Below are 26,549 nucleotides of genomic sequence, written 5' to 3' on the forward strand. Positions count from 1 at the left end.
TTAGAAATAGTAATGAGAATTTAGGTTTTTGTTATGTATACATAGAAACATTCAAGGTAACAGAAGTGAAATACTAATAAATGACCTCATATGAAATCAAAGAACTTTCCAGTTGCAAAATAGCAATTCTCTTCACATATAGGGATTAAAAGAGAAAATGAGGGTGGAACAGCAGTGTTCCTCTTCAGGAACAGATAATATTTACAAAACCTTAAATGTAATTTTTAATGAAAAAGTCATGTGCATAAAAAGGAGTCATTGAGTGATGTGGACATAGCTAAATATGCTTTCTCAAGAATGCCACATCTCATCAGATTTCAATACTTTTGGCTATAATTAAGAAAATTTTAAAAGAATGGATCTACATCAACTAAAGGACAACCAATAAATATAATTAGTTCTTCACCAACACAATAAGGTAATAACAATGATTAAAGTATTTTCCCTCATAGAGTCCAATACTAATCTTAATTTTCATTTACATATCTGTAGGCAAATGTGTAATTACCAAACAATGTATAAGCACAGAAATAAGAAAGTGTCTTAAGTCTAGTTATTTTGATAGGGATTTCTAATAAACACTATTTCAACAATTTATTATAAAAACCTGCATATACAATAAATACTTGATCAAAAGCCTTTTTAAATATAAAATCAGAATGAAATGTGTGGAAAGAGATATTTCAAAAATGTAGCAGTTCCTACTATTAAAGTATTTAATCATTTTTACAGTATGTCTGGTCTATTTCAATTTAATTCATTCTCAGAACCATCACATTTCTTGCTGAATTTCACTTAAAGCAAAAGCAAGTTGCTTAATTTTTTCTTCCATTGCTTTTTTGTTCTTACATGTTTCTTCCAGAAGACCACGCATTTCTTCTTCAACTTGATATACCTAAAACAACATAAATTTTACACTTACATTTCTAAAGAAAATGTATTTTAAAAATGCATTCTGAAAGAAATGTCAAAAGTTCATTCTTATGAATTTTGTAACTTGTATTCATTGAAAGCAAACAGGTTTGTAAAATGTGACTTATCCAAATTCTAACAAGGAAATCTATGTTTATACTGTATACAAAGTACTTACATGTATATTACCTATTTATTTTTTGTAAATTCTTGTGATGAATCCATGGTAATTTATTTTAATTGTATTTTAGAGTTTAAAAAATTTGTTTGAAGTTGTGCAGCTTCTCAGCAGCACATCTGGCCAGAAACGGTCTTCTGACTTCATTTTTCCACTGCCCTGTGCTGGTTATGAATGCTGAGTCATGAGTTCAATTTAAACACCAGTTTCTTACAGATTTATAAAATTAAAATTACCTCCCTTCTCAAAGCAACTCTTTAATCTAGTCCCTATTCTAAAACTGTTATGGATGGTTATAAATTACCATCATTTTGAGAGAATCGTATCATTTATTCCTAACTTACATTCTCCTAGTTTTCTCTGTATTGATACCACTAACTTCTGCTTGAAACTCTCTCCTATGGTACAACCCTCCTGACAGTACCATCAACACAACCATCCCTTTCTGTTTATTTTTCTCGTCCTAATTCTAATATAGATTTCCTTGTCCTTTTTGCTCAGAAAATTAGTATTTCTAATTTAAATTATCACCTCTCAATGATGCCTCACAGTTCTTTTTTTCATAATCACATTTGAGCTCTGGTGTCATTTCTCTAACTCTCTGACAGATACACCCCTTTGATGTTAGATCACATTAGCAGAAGGTCCAAAACTGAATTCAGTATTTTCCTTTCAGGTAAGGGACTAATCTTACACTTTATTGAGTATGTTACCTGATGTACCCTTGTTAAACACTTAGCAGATTTTAAATAAAACTTATGAAACATCTATTGACTTGAAGGGAAATAAAGAACTAAATTTTAAACAAATTGTACTTCCTAATGCACTGAGATTATTACTGAAGACATTTTCTCCTCTTTCTCTTCATGTAGACTCCTGAGGGTAACTTAACTAAACATTGACTATAATTATATGGAATATTACTTTCCCTTTCTGTTATTAAACTCTTTTCTAGTCACTGAATTCTCAATATCTAGTCTTACAGATATCTCAGCTTCTTAGTACACTTAAAAATCAGGGAAGACTGTAAATGCACAACTGTCCCTTCATAGCAGATCTCTAAAGTGGGGTCACATTGAAATCACCTGTTGAACTTTAAAAATACTTGGGTCTGGACCCAGACTTAACAAAAGTGAGAGGGAAGCTCATGAATGTGTTTTACTAAAAAGCTCCACAGGTGATTCTCATGTTTGATTTAACAACACCCTTAACTCATTTCTTGATATTAAAATGATACACTTAATAGTCATGAACCCTAATTAGTAATACAATATTCTTTGAGAACTTTTTCCAAGGTACTGCTGGATTGCACTTAAGGCATTCACATTCTCACCGTGCCTACATGTAACCAAAGTGGCTTCCAATTGAGATTTATTAAGGATATGGCAATTTTTATCCAGAGATTATACAGCAAGTGTACCTCAGGATCAAACTTGTAATTTTGGTTTCATTGGAATATATTCTACAATTAACCCAAGTACTATGAATATTTTGGCCTGGCTTCATGACAGTTCTGGAAACAGTCTTCATATCTATTTGGTCATTTAACTCATGCTGCCTTTTTTCTTATAATTCTCAAAGATCCTATTTATTTAGCTATAACAATACTGATTAACAAAGTGAATTTTACTTAAGCACCTTTAAATTTGCAGAATCAATACATTTCTGCTTTTCATTTGCCAGATGTATTATTTCAACTTGATGAGCCTCAATAATTGCATCAACTTGTTTTTTAAAGGCATCGTCCATACTATGAAGCTTTTCCATTGCATCCCTTAAAAACAAAACAAAATAAAAACTGTAAGTATCTATCTGTGTCCATAAAAATGAGGATTCTTTTTTTCTTCTTAAATGGAAGCTCTTACATTCATGTAAGCAAGGGCATATCTTGGGTAACTGAAGTTATAAGTAGTTCATCATTCAACACAATGAGTAACAGAACAGGGTAGGGTAACATCAATGAAGTTTCTGACACTTTGACCCTCTGAAAGAATATTCCTGTTCTCATTTATTTGGACTCTAAGGATATGGCTTATATAAGTATCTTCACAGATGATGACTATCAATCTTTCTTCCTCCATGTGTTTGCAGTATGGTAACAATTTGAGAAGTGTATACTATATAGTCAGGTTTAAATTTATGAACATATGAACATATATGTCTTATTTCCTTACGTTAACGTTTAACAGATAAATCTCTTATGTTAAAAAATGCATTAAATTGTTAGTATTCACAAAATTTTAAGTGCTAAAAGTTTCTTAGAGGCCAAAAATTAATTCTATAATGAACACATTTTCTGGTTTTGGCATAGCCCAAAATAATAGTGGATTGAACATTAGGAGCACAAATCAAAAGCCTTTCTTTTATATCCAGTTTCAACACTGAGTAGCCATTGACTAAGGGCAAGTCACAAACTCTGCATTAGTTTTCCAACTATAAAATAGGATAATTCTGCCTGTTCTGCCAACCTCACAGAATTACTTCTGGGTCCAAAGTTAAGTATAAGAAAAACCAATAAATGTCATATCATAAAAAGCTTTACAAATGCAATATTTTTATTAAACAATGATTTACTTCTTTCATTTAAATTCTAAGTAAAAATCATGTATGGCAATCTTAGTCATAAAGGCACTAATTGCATAAAATCAGGTCTTTATTGTTTTGCTGTTAATAACATACTGAACAATGCAATACAAGACATTATGAAAATTGTCAGGGTTTATGATTTATACTTAAGTTTAGGAATTGCAATTATAGGAAATGATGGTTTCCTGTAAGGATCTAAAGGATTCCAAATTGTAAAGTTGTGACTGGCTGGAGAGAAAACTGCAGCAGGTTCCAAGCCTAGGTCTCTCTATTAGTGCTTGGTTGAAAGCAAAGTGGAACAGGGTCTATTAGCAGACAAACAAGTAATCGTATTATCAATAAAAACTTTTTGTAGAGTGTAATAACACTTTTTCATTTTCAATGAGTTAAAATGTAAGAAATCAAATTCCAGTTTCTGTTCGATTTGATATAATGGCAACCAATGCTTATATGAGATTTTTGGGCTCTCTATAAGCCATGTTATCTGTACCACTCTGTATCTTGATAATGGAACCAATAACCAAACATTTTAAGGGAGGAACTATTATCATCTTCATTTTATACACCGAACAGAAATAAAGTAGATAGCAAACTATGTTTTTAGCCCTTCTTTCTACATATCTTACCCACCCCCAATTCAGTGTTTATTTAAGTTTAAAGATATCACACATACTTTAGGACTTAATGCTTACTTTTGTAATTCAATACTTTTGTCTCTTTCGGCCTTAAGTTTCCTTTCCTTGTTTTCAAATTTTTCTTTCACTTCTTTTACTTGCATTTCAAGATGACATAGAAGTTCTCCTTTATCATGCCACTTCTGATTAAGTGTACTAGTATGAGAAGAAATAATTTGAAATATTAAATTGGTTTTCTGAAATTGTTAAAGCCACATTAAATTGCTCAGTGGGAAATACTATATAATACCTGTAAGCTTTTCTAATTTCTTCAAGTTCTAATTCCTTTACTTTCAATTGCTGTTTTAGTTTTTCTCTTCTTTCACTGTGTCTTTCTAGTTTTTCAATTATGTCACCCAGTTGTAAGGATTTTTCATCAAGTTGTTCTTGAGTACATTTTTGTATTTCAGTGATCTTTTCTTGTAGTATTTTGATTTGTTCCTCTCTTTCCCGTACAGACTTTAAGAAAAAATAAGCACTTTATTTTTATTAACACTAATTTCTAATTTGATATATCTTAAGATTATAAAAACTATACATTAAAAGATAAATTGAATGCTCATTGTTTTTGAGATTTACAGAACATCTTTTGCCAAAATAAGAAACATTACTACTACTTTAAGTGCTATTAAGAAAGTTAAAATTTTTATCCATTTTAACACTTTTTATTTCACTAAGTTGGTAATTAACAATTAGAGTGAGTAGAAGGAAAATAAATCAGCACAATGAAAATTTAAAATAACATAATCTTGCACTTGAAAAGATCTGTTTTCATGAAAGAAACAGAAAGAAAATGAGGTGGCTAACAGAGATACAGCAAAGAGTGATGTTCACAGTGTATGTATGGCACAAAATTAAACTGCTATTTCCACCGTGCTAAAAAGAAGTGTTCTCTATTAGGAGCAGCAAAAACTTTGCTATAAAATAAAGCATGATTTCATCACTATTAAAATATCACATAAAAACAGGCTTTAAATACCAAAAACTTTCTTTTATTCCATCTCTGCACTATGAGTCATGACTTTATCCTGTATTTGCATAATACAAATCAGAGGAAAGTGAAAGATGAAAACCACCTTAAGGCACTGTTAAATGCCCAACAGCGTCTGTAGGAGTAGGTCTCATATGGGTTATTTATCCCAGGGAAGACTTGTTTGCTTATGGGGGCATGCCTGGACATTTGCAAAAGCCCTGCTATCTACCAACTATTAACATCAGTCTCTGCAAGTGGGAAAAGATGAAACTGGTAGTTCTTATTTTTACTTTTTCTCCTGTTCCGCATTGCCTTTTTTGCCTTTTGGGAAGAAGATGGAGGCAAACAAATAATAGACAAGAACTTAAGTATGGATTCTTAAGTATTAAACTTAAGTATTATAAAGAATGTGGTTCAATTCCCCAATATGTTCTACAAGTAAAAATTCTAAGCAAAGATGCCACATAGTCTAGTTCTGACCAACATTTACATAAAAGTCATGAGTTGTTTACTTTTTCCCCACAGCTCTCTGGAGCACTTAAGAGTGGGTAGTCTTGACACATTACCAGGAATCCATAAAAGCTAAAAAAGATTTTTATGAAATAATCCTATTATTAAAAAAAAACAAAACACAAGCATTCCAGCATCAGAGAGACTTGTGATCCATGTATACTGTAAAGTACCAAAATAATACAGGGGAAGAAACAGAATTTAAAAAATTTTCTGATTTCCATAGTCAGAAGTCAACTAGAGAATTCACTTAATTGAAAACATCAAATTCCAAATCTGACAGATTTAGGGCATTATCCCTTTTAGGTTATTAGCTATGATAAATTTACTGCTGAAATTATGCCTATCTTTCTTTGTTTTGTGATTAGTTGGGAAGTACTGTTAAGGCTCACATCTTTGAAGGTGATATATACAACATTCTTTAAAGTAAATGTACTGAAAATCCAAAAATCGGAAAACTTTAACTAAAAATCTAAAACTAAAACTCATCTGTTTTTTGGTCCTACTGTGTCACTCATTACTAGTCCTTTCCTTTTCAAAGATTGACAAGAAGCAGCATCTTATTGTGGAAGTACTTATGTCAAAAACAATGTATTATACTGAGAGTATTATCTGCTTTGCCTTGTGAAATTTACAGTCACAACTTTCTGTTTCACATTTAGCTTACTTAACTCAAAGGAATATATGCTTGGCTAGATTTTTTTAATTACAAGAAAAAAGGCTTACTGCTAAAGAATTTCAGTAACTTTCAGGGTGGCTTATCACATATGACAGATAGAGCTTAAAGTCTGGGTATACAAAAACCACAATTTCAATCAAGTGAACACCAATATAATTGTTTTGGGGTAACATAGTTCAAGTAGTCATAGCCTAAACCTAGCAACGGATATGGCAACATGGTGATAAATGTTTCTTTATTTTATGTACTTGATGAACCTAAGTTCTCAAGGAGTTTCTAAAATATAAAATATGACTAAGAAAAAAAAATCAAATCTTAATTAGTTATAATTACTCTAAAGAATGAATTCCTAACTCTATGGGTTATAATCCCACTTAGAAGTTTCTTAAAACCCTTTTGTCAGTTATTTTTACACTTTCTAAGAAAATTTGGAGTTCAAGTTTGATTCAGTGGTCAAGATAGCTTTCAGAAAATTTCTGTGGAGAATTTTCAGGTAAGATACCTTGAAACATGATCCTGTTAGTACTCTTTCTCAAGATGGGCCATATTGAAGAAGTAGGTTTCCCTTGGGAACAAGCATGAATCTTTTACAATCTATTCATATACTTTTAAATGTAGGATAGTAGGTTTTGTGATATTTTGAGAAGTGATTTAGCAATACTGGAAAATACTAAACAATGCTTTAAAAGGATATTTTTAATACATAAAACACTAGTTACCTTTTGATTCCTAACCCTTTATTGACACTATTTCCAGTTACTTCAAAGGGCTATAACATTCTCCTTAAAATTTTGAAGTAAGAGTAATTTCAATTTAATAAACAACAGTCATATAGCACTTTTAAAGTCAACAGTTGGGATTCATTGAGACCGATACTTATTGGATACTCTGAAAATGTATGTATACATATACTTTCAAATCTCCCATATACCCTTTTCCCAAAATAAAATGCCAAAGTTACCTCTTTTAATTTTCCAATTGTTTCTGTTTGGTCTTCTATAATTTTGCACTTAATTCTTAATGTATCATTATCACGTTCACTTGCCTTTCTCAGAGACTCATTCTCTTTGCGTAAACTTTCAATTTGAGCCTCTAGTTGCCCATGGTTTTGGGCTATTGAAGATCCTAAGAAACAAAGATCCTCAGTAACAAATGTTAAAAGACCTTGGAGGATTTGCATTATATGAACATCCATTTTAACAATGTATAAATAATAATTAAAAAAAGGCTGAAAAGACCAACAAAAAATATAAAAGCACAATATGAAAGAAAGGAGGAAGAAAAAGGCTCTCTAAACACCTGTGCTATTTGAAAACCTGAAATCACAGATTAGAAACAAACTGAGAAATACATTTTTAATTGGTCAAGTTACGGCATTCAAACAAAATCATGTTAAATATTCTTACATGGAATAGACAATTGAGTGATGGTCCATGAAGACCAACATCTACCTACTGGTAGTTTATAAAGTATTTATGAATGCCATAATACAGTGTACATTTTGCTTTATTGTGGTTGGAGGGAAGGAAACTGAGGGTAAATTTACCTAAACCTAAAGTGTTTTTCACTCATAACAAGTTCATGTTTGTCTAAGCATAACATGATAAATGGTACTAACATTTTTACAAAAAAATTGAATGCTGCACACTGTACATATAATTTTAAGTCATTGTACAAGAGAATTATTTTCAATGACTTATTCAGCTGTAGCACTGTAAAGGCACACCTGTTCGTAAGAAAAAAACAAATTACATTGGGAAGATAATTAACAACAAAAAAACCAGAGCTATAGCTTCAAAGTTGGTGCAATAAACGATTTCCCATTTCCTAAGGGGCATTCCATCCTGTTTGGGTGGCAAATGCACACTTAATCCTTCCATACACAGTGTTACCACCTTCTTTCTTGGTGTGTTTAAGTAGACTTAAGACCTTCCTTTTCTTTCCAAAACCCACAGTTGGTTTAGAATGATGGGCTATTTCCCTTTGAAAATGTGAGAATTTTACCCTGTTGTGCCAGCTCAAGTCCCAATACTTTTCTTTCTGTTCTTAAATCATAAATTAGTGATTCCTTGGCTGCTAGCTCAGAAATAAGCTGGACTTTTTCGTGCTTGAGCAGTTCTATTTGAATACTCTTCTGCTTGTCATCTTCGATCAAAATTTCAAGGGTATTGATTTGATGCTGTATGTCCCCAAAAAACATTGAAAAAAAAAGTGATTTATTATATTTAAGCAGTTATTTATTCTCTATTTGCATTTTATGAGGAAAAATGCTCTTTAAGCAAATAAAAATAACTTCTTAAATTTACATCAGAATAAGTTTAATTTTATTAACTAAAGATAAATGTAGGTCATGAAATAAAGTCAAATTTTAAGAGTCTACACCTTTAAACACTGAATTTTATTCTATCTTAAAAGAACAAGTACACATGAATACCCAAAATTTCCCAGCAAGCATTTATATCAATAAGTTACTTTTAGAAAGTAAGTTCTCTTGAGCAAAATACCACTAATGTTTAAAACTGAGACAATGGCAATAAAGACATTAATTTAAAAATTATTATAGCTGTGTATACCTAAAACCAACCATCATTATCACAAATTATCAGCAATTTACGTGGCATCTCCTAGACTTCAACCACATGATTATCATCACCAGTTTTTGCTGTGTCACCGTACAACTGGCACCTATTTACTTAGTATGTCTTTAAAATCAGTTCACTTACTTTACTTAAATACTGAAAAGTTTGTAATTGTGTACTTCCTAAATTCATATATATTTGAGAAAATGATGTAAAAAATTAGAAAGAAGTATAATGTTACAATGCCTTACCTGTAAATTTGCTGCTGTTTTCTGTTTCAATTTGGAAACTTGTGCAAGTTTTGTTTTTTGTTCCTTCACCATACAGGTCAGATCTTTAATTAAAGAAGAAGACTCATTTTCTTTTCGTTGAGCTGAAGTAAGAGCATGCTTGCTCTTTGCTAACTCAGTTGCAACATTTTCAAAACCATCTTTAACCTGTATTTCAAAATTGCCTTATAAATAGCAGTTCTCCAAATATTTAGAAAATATGTTTCTGTGGCTTTGTTCTGATAAAACTTTATTTACAAGAACAGCAGTAGGCCAAATATGGCCTGGGGGCTTTAGTTTGCCAATCCTTGCTCTATGGTAATAGTAGACAGTTCTGTTTTCCCAATTCTTATTCCAGTGCTCTCCTTACCAGATCATTTATAATCCCATTTAATTTTTGCAACAGCCCTGTATAGTAGTTATTATTTATGTGAAGACACTAAGGCTCTAAGAATCTAAGTAATTTGCTTAAGATCACTGAGCCAATATGTAAATAGAGCTAGGATTCTAAAATATAGCCCTCATATCAAAGCACATCTTGCTGATTCTGTTTTCAACAAAAAGCTAGATGCAAATTCTTACATCTTTAAATCTTCTGGCTTCAATGGTTAAAGCAAAACGGAACTCATTTTCTAAATCCATAAGCTGTTGGTTTAATGCATCAATTTTTTCTTGATATTCTTTTATATCTTGCTCATGCTTTCGCTCTTGTTTAGCTATTTCTTTAGCTAAGGCTTCCTGGAACTCAGCATCACTAAAAAAACCCTTTCTTTCAATTTCTTTCCTGGAATGGAAAAACAGAGATATCACAGGAGGCTGTTCACCCGGAAAGAAAAACTTCAAAGATCGTTAAATAGTCCTCTACTGTTAATTTAAGATAAGCTCCCCACTTTCAAACACAGAAACTGGGAATAGGATGGTAGATAGAGAAAGAATTTGAGTGTGATTTGATAGTGTATTCAGTGGTGATAGGGATAAGAGGAATATGCTATATCTTAATTTCACTGAGATAGTTCAAAATCATTCTATGGCTTCTAAAATTATTTAGGTGGGTTTGTAGAAGGCAAGTTCTACTTCACTGTATCTTCTACTTTGGCTGAGTCTTTGGTGTACAATAAATTAGTCTGACTGGTTCCAGTACTTGGTTAAGAGAAATATCAGTTAAAGTGTGAAATTATTCACCAATCTTTTGACACACAGTTTTCCATTTAAATGTGAGTTTATTCTTTAGAATATTCCAACTAATTTTCTTGAATAAGTCAAACTCATAACACAAGATCTTTTATTTCCAGTTTTGATAACAAGATGTCAAAAGATATATGTACTTTTAGATTTTAGATTTTTGTTATTTCTCCCCAATTTTCTACAGTTGTCTTGCTCACACATATGATGACAATTTTCCCCAGAGCATCAAAGTTTAATTTATACATTAACATTTAATTTACATAACAAAACTGGTTTGCAAACAAACACAATTAAATCATGGCAATTATACAATTCAAGTAGTAGGGGAGTAAGCACTTAACTAGCTCAAAATGTTAAAATTTCTATGGAGTCTTCAGAGCATGGGTTAGCAAACTACAGTCCATGCTCTAAATATGGCCTATTGCCCTTTGTATGGGAAGTAAACTTTTATTGGAACATAGCCATGTCCACCTGTTTATATATTGTGCTAAAAAAGCATAGTTAGGTATGGACTGCTGCAATATGATGAGATATATTTGGTCTTCATCCAGTTCCTGTAAACACTTCAGAACCTTAAAGGTAAAATGGGTATCTTGTTTTGTTAGTAAGAGATTTTGGACCCCACGCAATAAAGGGGGCTAGAGGTTGAGTCAACGAATGGCCTATGATTTAGTCAAACATGATTATGCAATGAAGTCCTCCTAAAAACCCAAGAGAAGAGGATTATCTTCCTTTTGTATCTCTACTGAGAGAGCTTTTATGCATGGAGACCTAGAATGCTTCCATGTGCCACTAGCCAGGCCTTAAATCTGAGAGCACAGAAGCTCTTTTATTTGGAACCTGGTCCTATGCATCTTTTCTGTTAACTTGTATCCTCTATGGTACTCTATTTTACATTTTTTATAAAGGTATTATTGATACACACTTATGAAGATTTCATAAGAAAAAACAATGTGTTTACTACATTTACCCATATTATCAAGTCCCCACCCATACCCCATTGCAGTCACTGTCCATCAGTGTAGTAAGATGCTAGATTCACTGTTTACCTTCTTTGTGCTACAGTTTTCCCCGTGACCCCCCTCACCATGTGTACTAAACATAATACCCCTCAATCCCCTTCTCCCTCCCTCCACACCCACCTTCCCACACCCCTACCCTTTGGTAACCGCTAGTCCCTTGTTGGAGTCTGTAAGTCTGCTGCTGTTTTGTTCCTTCAGTTTTGCTTTGTTGTTATACTCCACAAATGAGGGAAATCATTTGGCACTTGTCTTTCTCTGCCTGGTTTATTTCACTGAGCATAATACCCTCCAGCTTCATCCATGTTGTTGCAAATGGTAGGACTTGTTTCTTTCTTATGGCTAAATAGTATTCCATTGTGTATATGTACCACCTTTTCTTTATCCATTCATCTACTGATGGACACTTAGGTTGCTTCATATCTTGGCTATTGTAAATAGTTTTGCGATAAACATAGGGTGCATGTGTCTATTTGAAAATGGGAAGTTGTTTCTTTGGGAAAATTCCGAGGAGTGGGATTCTCAGTCAAATGGTATTTCTATTTTTAGATTTTTGAGGACCCTCCATATTGCTTTCCACACTGGTTGAACTAGCTTACATTCCCACCAGCAGTGCAGGAGGGTTCCCCTTTCTCCACATCCTTGCCAGCATTTGTTTTTCTTAGTTTTTTTTTTGACACTGGGCATCCTTACTGGTGTAAGGTGATATCTCATTGTGGTTTTAATTTGCACTTCCCTGATAATTAGCGGTATGGAACATCTTCTCATGTGCTTGTTGGCCATCTGAATTTCTTCTCTAGAGAAGTGTCTGTTCAGATCCTCTGCCCGTTTTCTAATCGGGTTTTTTGCTTTTTGGGTGTTGAGGCATGTGAGTTCTTTATATATTTTGGATGTTAACCCCTTGTTGGATATGTTGTTTATAAATATATTCTCCCATACTGTAGGATGCCTTTTTGTTGTGTTGATGGTGCCCTTTCCTATACAGAAGCTTTTTAGTTTGATGTAGTCCCACATGTTCATTTTTGCTTTTGTTTCCCTTGCTAGAGGAGATGCATTCAGGAAGACTGCTCATGTTCATATTCAGGAGATTTTCGCCTATGTTTTTTTCTAAGAGTTTTATGATTTCATGACTTACATTCAGGTCTTTGATACATTTCAAGTTTACTTTTGCATATGGAGTTAAACTATAATCCAGTTTCATTCTCTTGTATGTAGCTGTCCAGTTTTGCCAACACCAGTTGTTGAAGAGGCTGTCATTTCTCCATTGTTTATGTCCATGGCTCCTTTATCGCATATTAATTGACCATATATGGTTGGATTTATATTTGGGTTCTGTAGTCTGTTCCATTGGTCTATTGTTCAGTTCTTGTGCCAGTACCAAACTGTCTTGATTACTGTGGCTTTGTAGTAGAGTTTGAAGTTGGGAGTGTAATCCCCCCAGCTTTATTCTTCCTTCTCAGGATTGCTTTGGCTAATCAGGGTCTTTTGTTGTTGCATATGAATTTTAGAATGATTCTCTCTACTTCGTTGAAGAATGCTGTTGGTATTTTGATGGGAATTGCATTGAATCTATAGATTGCTTTAGGCAGGACGGCCATTTTGACAGTATTAAATTTTCCTATCCATGAGCATGGATGTGTTTCCATTTATTGGTATCTTCTTTAATTTCTTTCATGAGTGTCTTGTAGTTTTCAGAGTATAGGTCTTTCACTTCCTTGGTTACGTTTATTCCTAGGTATTTTATTCTTTTTGATTCAATTGTGAATGGAATTGTTTTTCTGATTTCTCCTTTTCCTAGATCATTGTTAGTGTATAGAAATGCAACAGATTTCTGTGTATTAATTTTGTATCCTTCAAATTTCCTGAATTCAGATATTAGATCTAGTAGTTTTGGAGTGGATTCTTCAGGGTTTTTTTAATGTACAATATCATGTCATCTACAAAGAGTGACAGTTTAACTTCTTCCTTACCAATCTGGATGCCCTTTATTTCATTGTGTTGTCTAACTGCTGTGGCAAGGACCTCCATAACTATGTTGAATAAAAGTGGAAGGGATGGCATCCTTGGCTTGTTCCTGATTTTAAAGGGGTTTGTCATATACGGCCTTTATTATGTTGATGTACTTGCCCACTATATCCATTTTGGTGAGAATTTTTATCATGAATGGATGTTGAATTTTGTCAAATGCTTTTTCATTGTCTATGGAGATTATTATGTGGTTTTTGTTCTCCTTTTTGTTTATGTGGTGGATGATGTTGATGGATTTTCAAATGTTGTACCACCCTTGCATCCTGGAATAAATCCTACTTGATCATGGTGGATGATTTTTTTGATATGTTTCTGAATTCGGTTTGCCAATATTTTGTTGAGTATTTTTGCATCTGTGTTCATCATGGATATTGGTCTGAAATTTTTTTTTGTGTGTGGTGTCTTTGCCTGGTTTTGGTATTAGAGTGATGCTGGTCTCATAGAATGTGTTTGGAAGTATTCCCTCCTCTTCTACGTTTTGGAAAACTTTAAGGAGAATGGGTATTAGGTCTTACCTAAATGTTTGTTAAAATTCAGCAGTGATGATGGGGTCTCAATATGGCGGTGCGAGTAGGGTGGTGGAAATCTCCTCCCAAAAATGTATATATTTTGAAAATACAGCAAATAAAACTATTCCTAAAAGAGAGACCAGAAGATACAGTAGAAAAGCCAGGCTACATCTATATCTGTGAGAACTCAGCATCTCACGAAAAGGGTATACAAAGCCATGACCTGGCAGGACCTGAGCACTCACACGCCAGCTCACTGGCAGGAGGAAAAGAATCAGAGCAGGGAGGGAGTCCTAAATAACCAGCCATAGCAATCTGCACCGGGAGCACAGCCACACATTGCATGGTGTGCTGGATATTAGAGAAATGGACAAGTAAAATCTGAGACTGAGACTGCCAAAAGGTCCCCACAGCAGATTGCCCTGGGAAAAAAGAAAAGCAGGAGCTTTAAAAGTCTTAAAGGGACAAGGGCCAAACAGGTGGACAATATGGTCCTGACACACTCAGCCCAGTAGGCTGGGAATTTTAAGGAACTTCAGGTGTCCTAACCCCCTAGGTGGCAACACAGCTCCAAAGTCCCTCACGGCGATAAGCAGCCGGCTGTTCATTCCTCCCTGCCAGCACTGCAAGCAGACCGGCTGACCAGCCCACAGCAACCACACAGAATCTTCTTGGAATGCACACCTAACTGGGCCAGACCCAGAGGCTGCCCTGTGCACGCAACTGCCTTGCACAGGCAGAGGAAACTGGCGCAAAGTCCAGAAGACACGAAGGGGTGCTGTCCTTGCAGGAGAACACATGCCACTCACCTGCGACCCCCACCAGTGCAATAAGCTCTGCAGAGGGCCGCCCCACCAAGGCAGCTTAGGGGAATAACCCAGAGACTGCTCCCTGTGTACGGTTAACCAGCACAGGCAGCAAAGAAGGGCAAGGTGACGAGGAAGCAGGAAAGGACTTTGTTCACCCAGCTGACACATGGGCCACTCACTGGCGATCACTTCTATGGCCATTAAAAGGCAGAAGAAACTGATCCAGTCTCAAATCACTCAAACGCCAGAGAGAGAGACTGGTGAGACCGATGTAACCAATCTTACTGAGAAAAAATTGAAATTAAAAGTCATGACTATGCTGATGGAGCTGCAGAGAAAATATACAAGAGCTAAGGGGTGAATTCTGGAGGGAGATAACAGAAATGAAACAAATGACAGAAGGATTAAAGAGCAGACTGGGTGAGGTGTAAGAGACTGATAATGGAATAGGGGTACAAGAAGAAGAGGCAAGAGAAAGGAATAGAAAGTGTCTTTAAAGAAATAATTGCTGAATACTTCCCCAAGCTGGGAAAGTAAATAGTCTCTCAGACCATGGAAGCCCACAGATCTCCCAACACAAGGGACCCAAGGAGGACAACACCAAGATATACAATAATTAAAATGGCAAAGATCAAAGACAAGAACAGAGTATTAAAAGCAGCCAGAGAGAGAAAAATGATCAATGATCACCTACAAAGGAAAACAAATCAGGCTATCATCACACTTCTCAACAGAAACCTTACAGGCCAGAAGAGAATGGCATGATATATTTAATGCAATGAAACAGAAGGGCCTTGAACCAAGAATACGGTATCCAGCAAGATTACCATTTAAATTTGAAGGACGATTAAAAAATTCCCAGATAAGCAACAGTTGAGGGTATTTAGCCTCAGAAACCACCTCTACAGAGTATTTTAAAGGGATTGCTCTAGATGGAAGTACTCCTAAGGCTAAATAGATGTCAGCAGAGAAAATAAAATCACAGCAAAGACCACACAAATATGGTATGCATACCACAAATGTGGTAAAGCATACCACACAAATAACTAACTAAAGGCAAAAAATAAAATAAGCTATCCACAAAATCAGTCAAGGGAAACACAAAAGAGTACAGAATAAAACACCTAACATATAAAGAGTGGAGGAGGAAGAAAAAGAAGGGAGAGAAATAAAGAATCATCAAACTGTGTTTATAATAGCGTAATAAGTGAGTTAAAAGTTAGGATAGATAGTAAAGAAGCTACCCTTGAACCTTTGGTAACCACGAATCCAAAGCCTGCAATGGCAATAAGTACATATCTATTGATAATCACCCTAAATGTAAATGGGCTGAATGCACCAATCAAAGACACAGAGTAATAGAATGGATAAAAAAGCAAGACCCATCTATATGCTGCTTACAAGATACTCACCTCAAACCCAAAGACATGTACAGACTAAAAGTGAAGGGATGGAAAAATATATGTGATGAAAACAATAGGGAGAAAAAAACAGGTGTTGCCGTACTTATATTAGACAAAATAGCCTTCAAAACAAAGAAAGTCACAAGAGACAAAGAAGGACATTACATAATGATAAAGGGGTCAGTCCAACAAAAGGATATAACCAGTGCAGTGTAAGTATCTATGCACCCAATACAGGAGCACTGACATATGTGAAACAAATACTAATAGAATCAAAGGAGGAAATAAGAGTGCAACGCATTCATTTTAGGAGACTTCAACACACCACTCACTCCAAAGGACAGATCCACCAGACAGAAAATAAGTAAGGACACAGAGGCACTGAACAACACACTAGAAGAGATGGACCTAATAGACATTTACAGAACTCTACACCCAAAAGCAGCAGGATACATATTCTTCTCAAGTGCACATGGAACATTTTCCAGAATAGATCACATACTAGGTCACAGAAAGAGTATCAGTAAATTCAAAAAGACTGAAATTCTACAAACCAATTTCTCAGATCACAAAGGTATAAAACTAGAAATAAATTGTACAAAGAAAACAAACAGGCTCACAAACACATGGAGGCTTAACAACACGCTCCTAAATAATCAATGGATCAATGACCAAATTAAAACAGAGATCAAGCAATCTATGGAGACGAATGAAAACAACAGTACCACGCCCCAACCTCTGTGAATGCAGCAAGGGCAGTTCTAAGAGGAAAGTATACAGCAATCCAGGCCTATTTAAAGAAGGAAGAATAATCCCAAATGAATAGTCTCAAGTCACAATTATTGAAACTGGAAAATGAAGAACAAATGAGGCCTAAGGTCAGCAGATGGAGGGACATAATAAAGATCAGAGAAGAAATAAATAAAATTGAGGAGAATAAAATAATAGAAAAAAGTCAATGAAACCAAGAGCTGATTCGTAGAAAAAACAAACAAGATAACCCCCTAGCCAGACTTATTAAGAGAAAAAGAGAATCTACACACATAAAGAGAATCAGAAATGAGAAAGAAAAAATCACGATGGACAGAAATACAAAGAATTATTAGAGAATACTATGAAAATCCATATGCTAAGAAACTGGATAACTCAGAAGAAATGGACAACTTTCTAGAAAAATACAACCTTCCAAGACTGACCAAGGAGGAAACAGAAAATCTAAACAGACCTATTACGCACAACGAAAGTGAATTGGTAATCGAAAAAACTACAAGACCAAACAACTGGTTGAGATGGATTTATAGCTGAATTTTACCAGACATCTAGAGAAGACATAATACCCATTCTCCTTAAAGTTTTCCTAAAAATAGAAGAGGAGGGAATACTTCCAAACTCATTCTATGAAGCCAGCATTACTCTCATACCAAAACCAGGCAAAGACACCACAAAAAAAGAAAATTACAGATCAATATCCCTGATGAACATAGATGCCAAAAAACTCAACAAAGTATTAGCAAACTGAATTCAAAAATATATCAAGAGGATAATACACCATGACAAGCAGGATTCATCTCAGGGATGCAAGGATGGTACAACATTCGAAAATCCATCAACATCATTCACAACATCAATAAAAAGGACAAAAACCACATGATCACATCCATAGACACTAAAAAAGCATTTGAGAAATTCAATATCTACTCATGATAAAAACTCTCAACAAAATGGGTATAGAGGGCAAGTACCACAAATAATAAAGGCCATATATGCTAAACCAACAGCCAACATCATACTTAACAGCAAGAAGCTGAAAGCTCTTTCTCTAAGATTGGGAACAAAATCAGGATGCCCACTCTCCCCTTTTATTCAGCACTGTACTGGAGGTCCTAGCCACAGCAATCAGACAAAACAAAGAAATAAAAGGCATCCAGATTGGTAAGGAAGAAGTCAAACTGTCACTGTTTGTAGGTAACATGATATTGTACATAAAAAACTCTATAAAGAATCTACACCAAACTACTAGAATATAGAAATTCAGCAAAGTTGCAGGATATAAAATTAATACACAGAAACCTGTTGCATTCCTATACACTAATGATGAACTAGTAGACAGAGAAATCAGGAAAAAATTCCATTCACAATTACATCAAAAATAATTAAATACCTAGGAATAAACCTAACCAAGGAAGTGAAAGGCGTATACCTTGAAAACTACAAGACACTCTTAAGAGAAAGTAAAGAGGACTCTAACAAGTAAATTCATCCCATCCTCTTGGGTCGGAAGAATTAATATTGTCAAAATGGCCAACCTGCCCAAAGCAATCCAGAGATTCAATGCAATTCCTATCAAAACACCAACAGCATTCTTCAACGAACTGGAACAAATAGTTCTAAGATTCATATCGAACCATATAAGACCCTGAATAGCCAAAGCAATCCTGAGAAGGAAGAATAAAGCAGGGGGGATCTTGCTTCCCAACTTCAAGCTCTACAACAAAGCCACAGTAATCAAGACAATTTGGTACTGGCACAAGAACAGACCCACAGACCAGTGGAACAAAATAGAGAGTCCAGATATTAACACAAACATATATGGCCAATTAATATATGATAAAGGAGCCATGGACATACAATGGGGAAATGACAGTCTCTTCAACAGATGGTACTGGCAAAACTGGACAGCTACATGTAAGAGAATGAAACTGGATCACTGTCTAACCCCATACACAAAAGTAAAGTCAAAATGGATCAAAGACCTAAATGTAAGTCATGAAACAGAAAAGTCTTAGAAAAAAACATAGGCAAAAATCTCTTGGACATAAACACGAGCAACTTCTTCATATATCCCCAGGGAAGACCATCAATAGGACAAAAATAATTCTACAGTATGGGAGAATATATTCATAAGTGACATCAGGTAAGGGGTTGACATCCAAAAAAACATAAAGAGCTCACGCACCTCAACAAACAAAAAGCAAATAATTCAATTAAAAAACGGGTAGAGGATCAAAACAGACACTTCTCCAGAGAAGAAATTCAGATGGCCAACAGGCACATGAAAAGATGTTCCACATTGTTAATCATCAGAGAACTTCAAATTAAAACCACAGTGAGATATCACCTCACACTAGTTAAGATGGCCAACATCCAAAAGACAAACAACAAATGTTGGCGAGGATTTGGAGAAAGGGGGACCCTCCTACACTGCTGGTGGGAATGTAAATTAGTTCAACCATTGTGGAAAGCAGTCTGGAGGATACTCAAAAAACTGAAAATAGACATACCATTTGACCCAGGAATTCCACTCCTAGGAATATACCCTAAGAATGCAGGTGCCCAGTTTGAAAAAGACATATGCACCCCTATGTTTATTGCAGCACTATTTACAATAGCCAAGAAAAGGAAGCAACCTAACTGTCCAACAGCAGATCAATGGATAAAGAAGTGCTGCATATACCCAATGAAATATTATTCAGCCACAAGAAGAAAACAAATCCTACCATTTGCAACAAAATGGATGGAGCTAGAGGGTATTATGCTCAGTGAAATAAGCCAGGTGGAGAAAGACAAGTATCAAATGATTTCACTCATCTGTGGAGTATAAGAACAAAGAAAAACCTGAAGGAACAAAACAGCAGCAGACTCACAGAACCCAAAAATGGACTAACAATTACCAAAGGGAAAGGGACTGGGGAGGATGGGTGGGAAGGGAGGGATGAGGGGGAAAAGGGGCCTTAAAATTACCACACATAATGTAGGGAGGGGGCATGGGGAAGGCAGTAAAACACAGAGAAGTGGTGATTCTATAGCATCCTAGTACACTGATGGGCAGTGACTGTAATGGGGTATGTGGTGGGGACTTGATAAATGGGGGAGTCTAGTATCCATAATGTTGCTCATGTAATTGTTCATTAACGTTACAAAAAAAAAATCAGAAGTGAAACCATCTGGTCCAGGAATTTTGTTCTTAGGTAGTTTGTTGATAACCAAATCAATTTCGTTGCTGTTATCTGGTCTGTTAAGATTTTCTGTTTCTTTCTGGGTCAGTGTTGGAAGATTGTATTTTTCTAGAAAGTTGTCCATTTCTTCTACGTATCCAGTTTGTGAGCATATAGATTTTTCTTTGTCCATTTCTGATTCTGTTTATGTGTGTAGACTCTCTTATTTTCTTGATAAGTCTGGCTGGGGGTTTATCTATTTTGTTTATTTTCTCAAAGAACCAGCTCTTGCTTTCATTGATTCTATTGTTTTATTCTTCTCAATTTTATTTATTTCTGCTCTAATCTTTATTATGCCCCTCCTTCTACTGACTTCGAGCCTCATTTGCTCCTTTTCTAGTTCTGTTAATTGTGAGTTTAGATTGTTCATATCAGATTGTACTTTCCTGAGGTATGTCTATATTGCAATATACTTTCTTCTTAGCACCACCTTTGCTGCATCCCACAGATTTTTGCAGTGGTGAATTATTACTGTCATTTGTCTCTATAAATTGCTTGACCTCATTTTTATTTGGTCATTGATCCATTGGTTATTTAGGAGCATATTGTGAAGCCTCCATGTGTTTGTGGGATTTTTCATTTTCTTTGCATAATTTATTTCTAGTTTCACACCTTTGTGGTCTGAGAAACTGGTTTCCACAATTTCAATCTTTTTGAATTTACTGAGGCTCCTTTTGTGTCCTAGTATATTATCTATTCTTGAAAATATTCCATGTACACTTGAGAAGAATGTGTATTCTGCTGCTTTTGGGTGTAGAGTTCTGTATATGTCTGTGAGGTCCATCTGTTCTAATGTGTTGTTCAGTGCCTCTGTCTCCTTACTCATTTTCTGTCTGGTTGATCTGTCCTTTGGAGTGAGTGGAGTGTTGAAGTCTCCTAGAATGAATGCATTGCATTCTATTTCCCTTTTAATTCTGTTAGTATTTGTTTCACATATGTAGGTGCTTCTGTGTCAGGTGCCTATTTATAATGGTTATATCTTCTTGTTGGATTGACCCCTTTATCATTACGTAATGTCCTTCTTTTCTCTTGTGACTTTGTTTTGAAGTCTATTTTGTCTGATACAAATACTGCAACTCCTGCTTTTTTCTATTAGTTGCATGAAATATCTTTTTCCAACCCTTCACTTTTAGTCTGTGTATGTCTTTGCGTTTAAGTGAGTCTCTTGTAGGCAGCATATAGATGGGTCTTGTTTTTTTATCCATTCAGTGACTCTATGTCTTTTGGTTTGTGCATTTAGATCATTTACATTTATGGTGATTGATAGGTATGTACTTACTGCCATTGCAGGCTTTAGATTCATGGTTACCGAAGGTTCAAGGTTAATTTCCCCACTACCTAAGAGTCTAATATAACTCACCTGGTATATTATTACAAATACAATCTAAAGGTTCTTTTTTCTTTTTCTTCCTCCTCAATTCTTTATATATTAGGTGTCATATTCTGTACTCTCTGTCTATCCCTTGATTGACTTTGGGGGTTGATTTATTTTGCATTTGCTTAGTAATTAACTGTTCTACTTTCTTTACTATGGTTTTATTGCCTCTGGTGTCAGCTATTAAACCTTAGGAACACTTCCATCTATAGCTGTCCCTCTAAAATACACTGTAGGTACAGTTTGTGGGAGGTAATTTCTCTTAGGTTTTGCTTATCTGGAAATTATTTAATCCCTCCTTCATATTTAAATGATAATCTTGCCAGACAATATTCTTGGTTCAAGGCCCTTCTGCTTCATTGTCTTAAATATATTATGCTCTCCCTTCTGGCCTGTAAAGTTTCTGCTGAGAAGTCTGATGATAGCCTGATGGGCTTTTCCTTTGTATGTCATCTTATTTCTCTTTCTGGCTGCTTTTAAAGTCTGTCCTTATCCTTGATTTTTGCCATTTTAATTATTATGTGTTAGTGTTGTCCTCCTTGGGTCCCTTGTGTTGGGATATCTGTGCACCTCCATGGCCTGAGAGACTATCTCCTTCCCGAGATTGGGGAAATTTTCAGCAATTACCTCCTCAAAGACACTTTCTATCCCTTTTTCTCTCTCTTCTTCTTCTGGTACCCCTATAATATGAATATTTGTTCTGTTTGGATTGGTCACACAGTTCTTTCAGTATTCTTTCATTCTTAGAGATCCATTTTTCTCTCTGTGCCTCAGCTTCTTTGTATTCCTCTTCTCCAATTTCTATTCCATTCATTGTCTTCTCCACCGTATATACTCTGCTTTTAAAACCTTCCATTGTATGTTTCATTTCTGATACTGTGTTGCATGATTGGGTCTCCCACTGGAATTCATTCCTGATTTCTTGAATATTTTTCTGTTTTCATGAGTAAGGTTATGATTTTTATTTTGAAATCTCTTTCAGGAAGATTCATGAGGTCAGTTTCATTTGAGTCTTCTCTGGTGTATTTATAATTTTGCTTTGAACCAGGTTCCTTTGATGTTTCATTTTTGTATGTGACGCCATCTAGTGCCTAGAAGCTCTACTCTCTGGAGCTGCTCAGCCCCTAGAGTAATGTCGGGGGTCGAGGGGGAGTGATGTTGGTGCCTGGGGGTAGGAAAGAGCTATTTCCTGTTTCCTGGCTGCTATGCCTGTCTCCACTGCCAGAACCAGTGGGCCGAGTACACAGGTATAAGCCTCTATTCTTTGCATTTGTAGTTGCTGTAGGTGGGGCTTCCCTCTGGCTGGCCTAACCCTAGGGCAGGGTTTGCCAGTTTGTGAGGCAGTTGTGGGGCTGTCCAGGAGAAGTCGCAGCAGGCTGTGTAACATGGAGGGGGGCCTTGGAGATAAAAAGCCAGTCAGGGGGCTGAAGTGCTTGAAGATTGTGAGAGTTCCCACCCTGCTGGGCAGAGTACACCAGGACAATTTTGCTACCTGTTCTTTCTCCTGAGCAGTAAGCTCTGTGCATTCCTTGCCCCTTAGGAGCCCTCTCGCTGTTAGGAAGTCTCTCAGAATGCCCGCCTTTCTTTTGTCCCAGAGCAGCCAGATATGGATCCCTGTTTTCCACAAGCAGCTGGTATCAGCCTGTCCAGGTATTCTGCCAGGCTTAGCTTTCCAACCCCACTAAACACCAGAGCACCGTGCAATGTAGGTTTGAGTTCCCAGAGCAGATCTCCAGGGCTAGGTGTTCAGTAGTCCCAGGCCTCCACTCCCTCCCCACTCCATTTCTCTTCCTCCTGTCGGTGAGCTGGGGTGGGGGAAGGGCTTGGGTCACTCTGAGCCAGGGCTTTGGTATGTTACCCTGTTCTGTGAGGTCTGTTCTTTTCTCCAGGTGCATGCAGTCTGACGCAGATCTCTTTCCTGTTGCTCTTTCAGGATTAGTTGTATTAATAATATTTTCATATTATATGCAGTTTTAGGAGGAAGCCTGTCTCACTTCTCACACCGCCATCTTTAATCTCCTTTATGGTATTTTTATTAAACTGGTAAAGTGTTTTTCTGAGTTCTGTCAGCCTTTCTAGCAAATTAATAGAAACTAAGGGGGGGTGGTCTTGGGAACCTCTAATCTATAGCCAGTCAGTCAGAAGCACAGGTAACATCCTGGTGGTTGCTACTGGCATCTGGAGGGCAGTCTTGTAGGACAGAGCCCTTAATGTGTGGATTTGTGTAATGTCTTTGGGCAGACAGCATTAGAATTGAGTTGAATTTTCAGATACCCTGCTGGTATTCAAGAATTGTTTGGTGTTGTGCATAGGAACCACTCCACCCCCTCACCTGCAACACACACACTGGAACCAAGTCCAGGAACCTGAAAGGGGTTGGTGTGGAACACACATGCAAAGCCTAAAGTATTTTCTATCTGGCCCTTCATGGGAAAAGTTCATTGACCTCTGCATTAGAGGAATAAAGAATTCTGCTTAATAAATAGTTATTTGGAGGTCAATTAAAACATTTTGCTCTATATTACAATGACCAACTTTTGGCTGGGTTTGGAGAAATGCAGAATAAACTTCATTGTTTAAGCTTATACCTCAATAAAGTCACCTATTCATTTTTAAGCTATTTGTTCATACCATAAGACTGATTTCAATGAATACATTATCTTCCATGAGCTAATTCTGTCAGACTTTACCACTGCTCAATCACTGCCTAGTTTTGGTGGAGGAACGAGGAACAAAGTAGCTTTCTTTTTCTATTTTTAAATGCTAATATGTTCCTGATATATTTCTCATTTACCTGTGTTCTTGTTCCTTCAATGCAAGTTGTTCATGAAGCTGTTGTACTTGTTCCTTTTCTTGATAAAGGGAAGTTTTAAGTAAGTTTATTTCTGCATCAGCAGCGGCAGCTTTGAGTTCCACCTCTTGGATAAGTCGCATCTAAGTAAAATACATACAATTACAGTATTTAGATAATAATCTCCCTTGCTTCTATTTTAATGTCAATTCCCTAAGAAAAGTGCCTTCTAAATAAGAATACTAGTGACCAAGTTGATTTTTAAAATTTATTAAATGATGATTATATGATCACATAAAGTATAGCCTGGGAAACCAAACACAAATAGCATTAAATATTGCTTATGTCATCATAGATCTTAATGACAATTTCCATTCAGAAAGCATGGCAATAATACTTTTAAGCACCCCAAGATTTTTAAAACCTGGCTCTCTGGGAACAGAACCCTAGCAACCTGAAGTATTCCCACCAAGTCTTCTTATAATTGCTTTCTGTGTTACTAGCCTTAATTCAGAAATAATTTCACAGAACAAATTTTTGTGATATTTAAACTAATCTCTGCATGTAGCCTTGTATCTCTTACAATATAATACAGTTGACTCTTGAAAAACATGGGGGTTTAGAGGTGCTGACCCCCCAGCACAGTTGAAATCTGAGTATAACTTGACTCCCCAGAAGCATTAACTGCTAATAGCCTACTGTTGACAGGAATAACATTAAAAAGTCGGTTAACACATATTTTGTATGTTGTATTATATACTGTATACTTAGAGACAATAGAGGATATGATTTTTCAAATTGCCACAAATCTCCAAAAAATCTTCCAATATATTTATTTTTAAAAAATCCACATGTAAGTGGACCTGTGCAGTTTAATCCCATGTAAACTGATTCAGAACAGATGCAGAATCTGTGTTCATCCATACAACTGACAGGTAAGAAGTACCTGTGCTGCTTGCTGTTGCCCTTTTTGCCTCTCCATTTTTTCTAATGCTTTTTCTAGAGTTTGTAAGTGACTAATGTGATCCTCTTGCTCATCTCTTGCTTTAATTAATTCAATAGTTAGTTTTTTTATTTCATTTTGAAGTTTGTGAACCATAACTTCCAGTTGTACTTTTGAATTTCTCTCTTTAAAAATAATTTCCTTTAGCCTACAACAGAAATAAAATGTGGCTTTAAGTATATTATGCATACAAAAGGATAAAAATTAGAGCAAATTCCAGGTTAAGGGTTATGTCCCACAAGAATGCCCTCCACCCCCAACTCCAGATGTCAGTGGCAAGCATCAGGATGTTACCTGTGCTTCTGACTAACTGGCTATAGATTACAGGTTCCCATAACCTCCCCCTTAGTTTCTATTAATTTGCTACAGAGGATGACAGAACCCAGAAAAACATTTTACCAGTTTAATAAAGAATACCATAAAGGATACAAGTTAACAGCTAGAAGAGATACACAGGACCAGGTCCCAAATAAAAGAGCTTCTATCCTCTTGGATTTGGGTGAGTAGAGAGGAAGGTATAAAGTATGTATCAAACTGTCATTATATAAAAAATGGCTGAAAAACAGTATAATATGCCTTTCTTCCATTCCTGAAACTAACATTGTGCCAAGAAAGAAAACATTCTACATAAACTTATGAAACTTTATCTTATGTGAACTTTTTTATTCAATGGCAAAACTTCACAATAAAGTACCTAGTTTGTTTCAGGCATTGTGCTAGGTGTGGGTTAAAAGTAAGCAAGATGAGTGTGATACATGTGCCTTCAAGGAGATAAGAATCTCCCTGGGAACAGACATGGATACATATACAAAGCTACCTGAGAATTTATATATGAATACTTGGAAGCCAACTTTGATTTCCCTGTATCTTCCCCAGACATTAAGTACTGATCACAGCTTTGTATTAGTTAGAGCCCTTGGGTTAGGAATGAAAACTCTTAAGTAGTTTTGATAAAGGGAGAATTAATTGACCCACATAGCCAATTCAGAGGATGGGGTGGCAGTCTTCTGAGGGACTACTTAAACCAAGGACATGAACATCATCAGGGCTCTGATTCCCTGGAGGCTGGTTT

The 26,549-nt window shown here is 35.7% G+C and overlaps 1 protein-coding gene across 2 annotated transcripts in view; it reads right to left on the reverse strand.

The window, feature by feature from the left end:
* Window positions 1-553: 553 nt before the first annotated feature.
* The window catches only part of LRRCC1 (leucine rich repeat and coiled-coil centrosomal protein 1), a 49,112-nt gene continuing 23,116 nt past the window's right edge, over window positions 554-26,549 (reverse strand). The window contains exons 10-19 of one of the 2 annotated variants that reach the window (XM_036919015.2): window positions 25,421-25,625; window positions 24,478-24,617; window positions 9,943-10,144; window positions 9,343-9,528; window positions 8,517-8,691; window positions 7,474-7,637; window positions 4,601-4,809; window positions 4,369-4,506; window positions 2,729-2,864; window positions 554-895 (exon numbers count right to left, since the gene is read on the reverse strand). In XM_036919015.2, the coding sequence (XP_036774910.2) occupies window positions 773-895; window positions 2,729-2,864; window positions 4,369-4,506; window positions 4,601-4,809; window positions 7,474-7,637; window positions 8,517-8,691; window positions 9,343-9,528; window positions 9,943-10,144; window positions 24,478-24,617; window positions 25,421-25,625 (1,678 nt within the window). In that variant the 3' untranslated portion in view covers window positions 554-772. Of the gene's footprint in view, window positions 896-2,728; window positions 2,865-4,368; window positions 4,507-4,600; window positions 4,810-7,473; window positions 7,638-8,516; window positions 8,692-9,342; window positions 9,529-9,942; window positions 10,145-24,477; window positions 24,618-25,420; window positions 25,626-26,549 lie in introns of those variants that run through there. The other variant, XM_036919016.2, reaches the window with a different exon arrangement.

This window comes from Manis pentadactyla, chromosome 3, assembly GCF_030020395.1.
Source record: "Manis pentadactyla isolate mManPen7 chromosome 3, mManPen7.hap1, whole genome shotgun sequence".
Taxonomy (NCBI): Eukaryota; Metazoa; Chordata; class Mammalia; order Pholidota; family Manidae; genus Manis; species Manis pentadactyla.